Source organism: Diadema setosum, chromosome 8 (assembly GCF_964275005.1).
Source record: "Diadema setosum chromosome 8, eeDiaSeto1, whole genome shotgun sequence".
Taxonomy (NCBI): domain Eukaryota; kingdom Metazoa; phylum Echinodermata; class Echinoidea; order Diadematoida; family Diadematidae; genus Diadema; species Diadema setosum.
The window spans coordinates 1,347,501-1,357,500 of record NC_092692.1 but is presented as its reverse complement, the minus strand read 5'-3'; the positions used below and the strand labels follow the sequence as shown (position 1 = coordinate 1,357,500).

The 10,000-nt window shown below is 39.4% G+C and overlaps 1 protein-coding gene across 1 annotated transcript; it reads right to left on the bottom strand.

Moving 5' to 3' along the window:
* Positions 1 to 5,507: 5,507 nt before the first annotated feature.
* Positions 5,508 to 6,974, bottom strand: LOC140232325 (N-acetyllactosaminide beta-1,6-N-acetylglucosaminyl-transferase-like). The gene has a single exon (XM_072312454.1). The coding sequence runs from the start codon at positions 6,972 to 6,974 to the stop codon at positions 5,508 to 5,510; it is 1,467 nt and encodes a 488-aa protein (XP_072168555.1).
* Between the last annotated feature and the right edge of the window lie 3,026 nt (positions 6,975 to 10,000).

Sequence of the window (10,000 nt, the reverse complement as noted above, 5' to 3'; positions counted from 1 at the left end):
TTCTTACCACTACAGCAAAGAAGAAAAACTCGAGCACTTGAAAATTATGACTCACTCGACCGTTCTTTAATGTCAATTTCGAGATGCACCTGTTTTTATTTTCGACTTAGAAATTTGAACATTGGACGCGATAATGACGATGCGAAGATTTTGAAGGGTTGAAAGTTTGCTTGCGATGCTTTCAAGAATGCGACCAATTTTCATGAGAATAGAACATCGAGAAAGTTGTATAAAACACCATAATAGTGTGATCACTGTTTGTCTTTGATATCTTAATTCTATTTATTCCGAAGTAAATTTGTTCGAGTTTCGTGTCCTGGTGAGCATTATGGATTTGAAATGAATCTTCAATATATACGTTTTGTTTATTATTGTAATATTGTATGTGTTAGTGTTCTTTAATCAAACGATTTTCTATTCTACGTGTTGACATGGTTGATGTAAGATCGTACAACTCAATTCAATTCATTTTTTTTTCTTCCACAAAGCATAACATAGTATATAAGGAAAATATGAATGATATTGGGTACACAATAGTTAACACTATGCGATTATGATTAGAGGTAATTAACAAATTGAAAGCATGTATTCCTAATTTCAAGCAAAAATCCATGCTCTGAGATAAAAATAGATAAATATGAGGATCCACCAAAAAACAATGCTTGTACAGTGTGGACAACTCATGTAAAATACTGTATGAACTGTATTGCAGAGCTATTATTCAATCTTAATGACTATTATTAAAAGAAAACAAAATAAAAACTGTCGTTGAACACTCCGTCAGAGGGATCAATTTATCTTCATTACAGTACTTGAAGAGGAATCAATTCAATGTTATCAAGAATGACTTACTACTTATATGCGATGAGTTGTATTTATATGTACTTATATGTACTTATGTACTTATATGTGATGAGCTGCACATTGAGAAAAAAAAAAACATTTTTTTTTCAGACACACTTAACACGAGTGATGTATTTAAACTGATTTTGATTTTTTTTTTTAATCTTTAGGTTTACTCCACAAAAACAGACTAGATCATACTTTGAATATTCAATTACAGTAGATGTAACTGAAAATGAAGATGACACAGGAATATAGTGTTTCAAACAAACACACTATAACAAACAAACAAACTTGGTATTTTTAATCAAAATTTCAGGCTTTATTTCATATTACACTCGGAGACACTTAGCACAAATGTACACAAAGCACAATAATGATAACCACATGCCCGTTTAATGTGAAAGAATATTTTACATACGCACACACACAAACAACACACACACACACACACACACAGAAAATTCTGAATATGGAGTGTTCACTGGGTGAAATGACGACGAACATGTTTCCCTGGAAACCTGAGTTCGGCCAAGTTGGACGAGATGAACTATCTACATGATTTCAGAGGAGACCATCACTCACTCCAAACACAGAATTTTCAAAGCGGATGAGACATACAGAGTTACCTGGTTGTATTCTAATCTTTTCTTTTAGACTTGCACTATTAAAGACACTAATCATGCTGATGAGGGCTTTTATCTGACCATACACCATCAAAGTGCCTCTCTTTAACGCGAATCTGTCTGGAATAGTTCACCTATATAATTATAGTCTCTGTTTATACCAAAGACTTTTGCCAACATATCGACCTATTCGTTTTTTTTTTTTTTTTTTTTGGTTTTTTTTAACACTGCAAACTATGTCGGCCATAACTGAGGAGCTCCCAAAATAAGAAGAAAAGATGATTTATTGGGTTGTGCAATGAGTCAGGTGTATAGCTATGTCAGTGCATAAATGCACTATTGTTAGCCAGGACATTAGCAGAAAAATTAGCGCCCAAACCGAATAGGTATATAACAAAACTTGTTCCTAATAGCCGGGAAGACAGGCTAAAATAATAATAACTCAGGAACGCAATCGAGAGTTGAACGGTTAAACTTCATTCGTATGAACAAATCAATCTAACACCTAATGTTCAGAGATCCGTAAAGCGGTCAACATAACTAAATGTATATAATTATGTCTGCTTTCATCATCTTGGGCATTCGACATTTTTCTTTAGAAATTGTCATTTTCCTTTATTTCGAGGGTAGCATCCGTTGGTTTACTGCGTAAAAATAACTTACGTATTCAGTCATTTTAAGAGGTAACCATGACAACAGATGTTTTAGTCGTATCCCAATAATACTCACAGTTATTAATCCCTGGAGTGCGTGCAATAAATTGCAGCCAGAACGCCGAGCAAAATTTCGTTCATTCTTAGACGATTTTCATGTCGCATTCATTCTTGCTATTAGTCTGCAGCTAAACATTGACGTGTTGTCATGGTTGTCATGCATTTTTTTTTAATTCTTACCACAACACACTTGTGTAATCTTGTTAAAAACAAATAATAGATATAACCATATTTTTGTAGCAGTATACTTAATGTTGTGATATAAGAAATGATAATACAAAATGCTTCTTCTCAATACCATTCGAATGGTTGGGTTCATGTCAAAGAGTAAACATTTTAATCAAGATAAGTATAGTTATATCCGTCCATTTCAGTTGTATACTACCCTATTTCATGGCAACATGCCATGCAGATCTAACTCTCCGATCCTTTCAACGTAATCATCGTAAAACTGAGCAGGATTTTGCGTTTAAAAAAGAAAGAAAGAAAAAGAAGAGAGATGGCGGAAAGTGCATCTCAAGATAACATGTATGTCATCTCTTTCTTCCACTTCTTCACCTCCTCCTCCTACCTCTTTCTCATATTGAAATATGATATCTTTTTATTGCACCAGAATCTTATTCAAAACTCTATGCAATATACATCATAACGGCACTTCTGAAAAAAGAAATCGCCAGGGATTAGCCCAATCTTCTGCCAGAAGGAATAAACATTTAAAGTACTGAAGTAAGTAAGTAAGTAAGTGAGTAAGTAAGTAAGTAAGTAAGTAAGTAAGTAAGTAAGTAAGTTTAAAAAACAACACTGTGAAAGACAAGCACGAGATATAGGAGGGGAAAAAAATAGAATGTGACGAGTATTCCGTGAATGGAAACATCGGCCCATCACTTTCGGACATTGCAAAATTCCTCAGATATCAATCAACTTGTACTCGAACACAGGTACATTTGGTAGGTACACTTTTCGGTGTCATCCCACAAGACCGACACCCACGAGTCATACAGCCCAAGAGTTCGACATTGAAAAGAGATCCATGAGTTATACAGTTCACGAGTCATACAGCCCATGAGTTCAACACTTGGCAAATAACTCCCATGGGTTCGACACTACATGTAGGGAAAAACAGCCCACGAGTTCGACAGATACAACACGGGGCTTGATGTGTCGGTCTCTTGGGCCTTCTTAGCTTAGTGTCAAACTCATGGGCTGTATGACTAGTGAGCTGTATGACTCGTGGGCTGTATGACTCGTGGGCTGTATGACTTGTGAGCTCTATGACTCGTGAGCTGTATGGCTCGTGGGTGTCGGTCTCGTGACGTGCACCCCAATTTTCGTGCCTGCGCTGTGATGCTTTTTCCCCATCCCATAAAAGCACTGCTGAATACCAAGCCTCAACTTGCCTGTCATTAAAATCGAGTCGCTCGAAAGAAGAATGATTTGACGAGTCACTAAGCTGTCACTAAGCTTTGTTACGTTGCGTTTAAACGTGAACACTCTGTCAGTTGTAGGGCATTAGGTACCCTTATAACATAGACATAACAACGATTTAGCAATCGAGGGAATTTCATTACTGAACATTCAGTAATAACAGTCGTTTGGAAATACAGTATAAAATGTTTACATAATGCAACAGGTACAATTCAGCGAAAGCCAGATGCTTGCTGAAATAGAATACATCCTTAAAAATCAAATCGAACACACATATTGCAATTTAAATAATAAAATACCAATGATAAAAGGTACCGAAAATAAGAAAGGAGCACAAGAGAGAATAAAACATAGTAAAACACGCACAAAACCAAAATCAAAGTTACCGACAAACCGAACGCGTAATATATGAATATCAGAGAACTCAAAAGAAAGCACACGTTTGTATTATTTACTTCCTATAACATTTAAAACGAATTGTGAAAATGACCATGGAATTAAACATTGACTTGTGTGATTTGACTATTTTCCCGAAAATCCTTTTCCCGAACACCATTCCCGATTATTGCAATAATCGGACACACAAAATGTTGATGTAAAGTCTCAAAATGATAAAATCTCAAAGTATACCGATGTGTTCAAAACAAAATTGATACCGCGTTTTCACAAATGCATTTCCCAATTAGCCATACAAGAGCTATGCTGACAAGTCGATGAAAATTGCGTTCACAAGCGGATGTGCATACAGATAAACAAACAAAAGAAACAAACCTGGAAAAGACGGATAATCGTCATGGTATAGTGGACGGGCGTGTGCGGTTATAACTACACACGCCCGTCCACTATATGCGTACCGAAAAAGGTGACCATGGAATTGATCGTACTTGGAAATAATGCTCAATGTATAAATCGTGTTCATAAACTCCACGTTTGGTCTTGACGCGAATGTTTTGCGAAATATACAGCAGCGTCAAAAGTGTGCGGTTTTACTCCGGTCCCACTCCGATTTCACGACCAAATAATGCACATTATTATCTGCATAATTGAGTTCATAAAAAGGGTAGAAATGCTCAAAACTGTCTAACGTAAAGAGCGATGATAGGCTATTCCACGCTTATTGGCTCACAAGAGTACCGTGGCGGAAAGGATTATGAGGTTAAATACTACAAGATGTGATTATTGAAAATGCTAGAAGAAGCAAAAACTGCACAGTTGGGTGTTTGGGTGAAATATTGTAGTTTTCAGTAAGGATGATTTAGGATGTGTCAAATAGTATAAGATGTCGTGCTGGTGTTGTCGGTTTTGGCTGTCTCTGTAGATTGACATGGTATCCATCTGGAATTGTTCGACGGGAGAATTTTAAGGGATTAAATCGCCAGAGAACTGCAAGGATCTAGCAGTCTTATAGTGCCACAACGCAGCCCCAAAACCCATGTGTAAGAAACAGTGTGTTTCATTCATTGTCGTCGTCATGATTCCTGGATAACGCTTTAAGATATCGTTTTGAAGCAATTCACAATATGAGATTTCGTAGTGCATAAAAACTTCAAATATTTTACACCGAGGTGTCGCTAACTTATATTTAGCGATGACATTAACGCAGCCGTATTCCATAATAAGTTCAACGTGTACATGCATTAGAACATTACGTATCGCTTAAAGTTCTAGACGCGCGAGTAAATGGAACAAAATTCATAACCACGACTGTAGCAATCATGAAAGAGAATCGTAAAAAACTTTTGTGCACACACCAAACTTCCATTTGCTGGTTTACACATCGATTTAAGAAAAACAGCTGCAAAATTCATGTTGTGACCTAAATGCAAATCTCATTTCACAACGTAATCAGTCGACTTTAATAAGGACTTCGAATAAGCTACAGAGGCTTTGGTGGAAAATGTTATGGGAACAGATTCGTTACAGGAAAGTTTGGTAGATACCTCGATATGGCATCCGGAAACACTGTCCGGTAGTCCAAAAACTCTTCCAAGCATTGTATTGTAAGTGGATCATAATCGTAGTGGATTTTGTTGACGAACAAGTGTGGTCGGTTGGATAAATGTGGCAGGTATCCGGCTCCGATGACGCAGACGGCCCGTACGTATTTGCCCACGCATGGTGGGTAATGATGTGAATTTGTCCATCGAATAAACCGTACGACGGAATTCCACGTGGAATTCGGATAACCGCCTGGCACTCCTGGATATCGATTAATGGTTACCCAACAATGTTCGTCAGGGCTAAGAGAGTCCGATAAATACGAAAGTATATCTTTGGCAATTTCGCTTTTTAAGACAAACTCCACATACTGCTTCGTCGCCGCGAAATAAGCGTTGCCAAAAAACATTTTCGCGCCATGTGGAGGCAAAGGTTTTTCTTTATTTGTTCGTACAACGTCCCCGTTCGAAACAACATGCTTAAATTTCGTACGTCCGACATACCATTCATTTTGCTCCGGATAGATGCCTGGAATGTCGTTGAGTCCCTTGTATGCTTTAAGTTGCCTCATGATTTCGAAATTTGTTTTGAGCGGGAAATCCTGCCCGCACAGGTTGATGACGTATTTCCAGCTGTAAGGCATCAGGTCTTGCATACAGTTGAGGTCAGCCTGGACGCGACTATATCCTTTGTATTGCACGTCTTCGATCTTGGAGGTTACGAACACATTGTCGAAGCAGTCAGCGAGACCGCGGATGGCGTTATGGAAGGCTCTCGTTGCTTTCGCATCTGGATGAATACAATACACATTTTGCGGTTGATAAATGGCCCGAAGCAGACGTTCAACTTGTGCTGATTCCTTGTGCACCGTGAGGATGAAAGCTATCGGAAATGCCGCCTCCTCATCAGTCAATGGTCGCATCGGATACATTCGCGATTTTTTGTAGTCATCACAATTTCTCGTCCAGTTTCGGACACTATCGTCGCATGGTAACTGTACCGCATCTCTGCTTTTCTCATCCCGTATCAATTCGTAAGCTCTACGTATGACGGTTTGATTGTTGTGTATAATGCCTGAACAATTAACATCGTAATGTTTGTGGTGTCCTGGAGAAACAGACCAAGAATCCCATTGGCCCGCGTAAAATTTCTGTTGTAGCCTTGCTGTCGGTTTACGCGTGCATACTCCATTCTGGCACTGAACGTCAGCACCTCTCTCGAGAAGGCTAGGTCTGGTTGTGATGCAGTGTTCCTTTAGGACACTATTGACATCTTCACCACCTTCCCCTGCCCATAATATAAAGAGGTAAAAAGGACAAAACAGCAGGAGAATTGCCAGCAGCTTTCTCCAATTCGGCCTGAGGAAGCGACAGATTCTGCGCTCCAACATGGCTGAAGAAGGCTTCGCCGACACAGACGAAGAGTGCATTGACCTGGGAACCGGATACAGAAGTCTCCCCAAATTATCAGCAGCTCTTCGTCTCCTGGTGAACGGCACAGACTGGTCTGGGAACGGCTGCACTCACGTCATCGCTTTCTGCTCCTGGTCTGGAGTATAACAGAGAGATGGAGAAAGAAAAGAGACAAAAATAGAAACACTTAAGACACTGAAATGCACTAACCATGCTACACAACGGAAATGTGACCGTAGACTGAAAGAGTTCATCACTTACATCTATTACGATTTTAGTTTTCAATTAAGTTTTGTGGCGCAGGGAAATTGCAATAGCTGGGCAACATTTTTGCAAGTTTAATGTGTTCTCACATGCACATATACATCAAGAATGTAAAATATTACAAGTCAAAATCGACTTTAAATTGGGAGATAGAACATAATTGAAACTCTCGCAACATATACACCACTCGTGAGCAATACGTAGAATGTTCTCCTTTATTTCCGAATATCCCCTTGACAATCATTATAGAACATAAAGATAATTCAAGTGCGATATTTCTGTCCACTCTTGCTTGATTTCAATGAAAAACATTTTTGCACCTCTTCACCTTTTCTATCCATAAACACGCGTGCTAGTGTTCATGAATGTATAAATATGGTACACCTGCTGCATAAATCATATTTTCCTGATTTTTAGCTCACTCCTTAAAGGGAGCGTCTCATAGTTCCTAAAATTCGCTGGGGCTACTTTAGAATTAAAGTGATCTCCATCTCACTTACGACAAAATCTTTTTTACGTGAGAAACTGGACAAGTAAACGGTGGACAAGGGTAGACATCAAGAGCGTCCAGAGTTAGATAGATAGATAGATAGAAAAGAAATAATTTGAAAGGCCACTGTAATGTTCAACAAGTTTCCTACAGGATTTGAAGATCACCATAGATTTGATACAGCTCCACTCTAAAAACACAAATGTTGAATTAGCATTTAAAAGGGCCGAGGAGTGACAACATTTTCAAAGTGTTGGTTTTCCTGCTAGATTCAACATTTAAAATGCTATTTTAAAAGTTGGATGCAACACTTCAAAAATGCTGTCACTCCTCGGCCCTTTTAAATGTTGATTCAACATTTGCGTTTTTAGAGTGTCCGTCCAGATTCCTAAAAGCAGAGAGTTCATCAAAAAAAAAAAAGAAAAAAAAAGAAGATAGACCTTCGTTTGGTATAACATTATAATTATTGGCAAGAAACATCAGTGGAGAAATTTGGCTGAGAATTATTTTGAATGGCTAAGCAGCTAGCAGCAATTCGACTGCTGCGGAAGTAGTGGAAATAGAGGTAAGCACAAGGCCCCTACACAGGCCAGGCACGCGCCTGTTTTAACCCTTCAACTTTCGAACTTTACATACGAGGTATTTGAGACAACGGGGTATGGTCTAGCATCCGGTATCTGCATTGGCACTGTGTGGTAGATGACTAAGTTATCATTAACTCGCTGTAGGAAGGGGAATGGCACGCGTTCACCAAAAGTTTTATCATTTTTAACAGAGTGCACACTCGCTTTACTCTCCGCCCAGTGGCTCACGTTGGATCATAGCACCAAAAGGCAATCTTCTGTAACAAAAGGAAGGTTTTGGGTCACCACGCTGCACTGATTCTTTAGTAATAAAACGAGCGCTGGTTCTGTTCCTAGGCTGCGATTATCTGTGCCTGTTTCTATACATCTCCTTCGCGCAGTGTTGTAAAAACACTGCCACACAGTGTTCTGTGATTTTATAAGCCTACTTCTTCCGCAAAGAGCTACATAGGCGATGGTCACAAAACTCGTCTGATTCAAAGTATGATTATACCTTATATGTGAACACCTTTCATTATAATGCACACGAAACAGGTCCACTGAACCCAGGACATTGTCTCCCTCTCGCTCTCCCCCCCCTCCCCCCCCCCTCCCCCCCCCCCTCCCCTCCCCCCCCCCCCCCGAGGGATAATCTTAGCAACAATATCAATAATAAACTCATTCATGATCTTAATTGGCGTACCTATGAGAACACACGGGGTGATTGACCAAGGTGAAATCGGCTATTTCCGATACGAAAACATATAGCACACACACACACGAGGGGGGGGGGGGGGTAATTTATGGCTATCGGAGGCATGCAGACTGCGTTGCCTATAGTGACTCACAACTTCCGTGTTGTTTGTCTATCACAGGTTCACACTGTGAATCTACTGACGAAAGTATGTCACATCCTGTGCAAATGTTCGTGGTTGAAACACCGAGACTACCACAGCTTTGATATGATTACCACTCATTGCACAAAGAACATCACTTGAAGCTTAAAGTACCGCCAAGCAGCCTTTTAGAAAAAGATGTAATGGTCACTGTCCTGATGTGTGCTTGTTAGACCCGATCCATGTACACAACTTTCACATGGCAAGAACACCGGCGTAAATTCTGTATGAAGGACGTACAGCTCATCGTCGCAACTAAGTTCCCAAGTACTACTTGAACTCATTTCATGAAGCATGGCGTAAGGCCTTCACTGGCAAGGTCTAGCGCTGTGAAAAAAGCAGCTCGCTCTCTCTAGCGTCACCCGGCCGTCTATTCAGAAAGTTGGTGTAATAGGTGTAATATACTGTGGTTTTGCGGGAAAAAAAAACAACAAACAAACAAACAAACAACCTCTGCTGTTCAATCATACGTGAATTAGGCTATATAGCTCTATGGCAGGCAGATATAGACGGTACAAGTAGAACGGCATATTACCTGTGTCGCTAAAATTCAATACTGCTACAATAAACCAGAGTGATCAACTATGCGTCCTTGCGACGTATTATTATGTGTGATACAAACGCATTCCTATTCCTCAAAAGTCACTTTTGAAGTCAATCCGATATCCGTATAGCTCGAAACAAAATCATAAGAACTGATCGATAGAACTTCTATTCGCACTCTACGTGGATATAGTGATCTGTTAGTTCACTTCGCAGATATTAATAAACACACGGTCATGGCTGGTCTCGTCTGCTGATCACGTTGAGTGTGTTGACTCAAAATATAC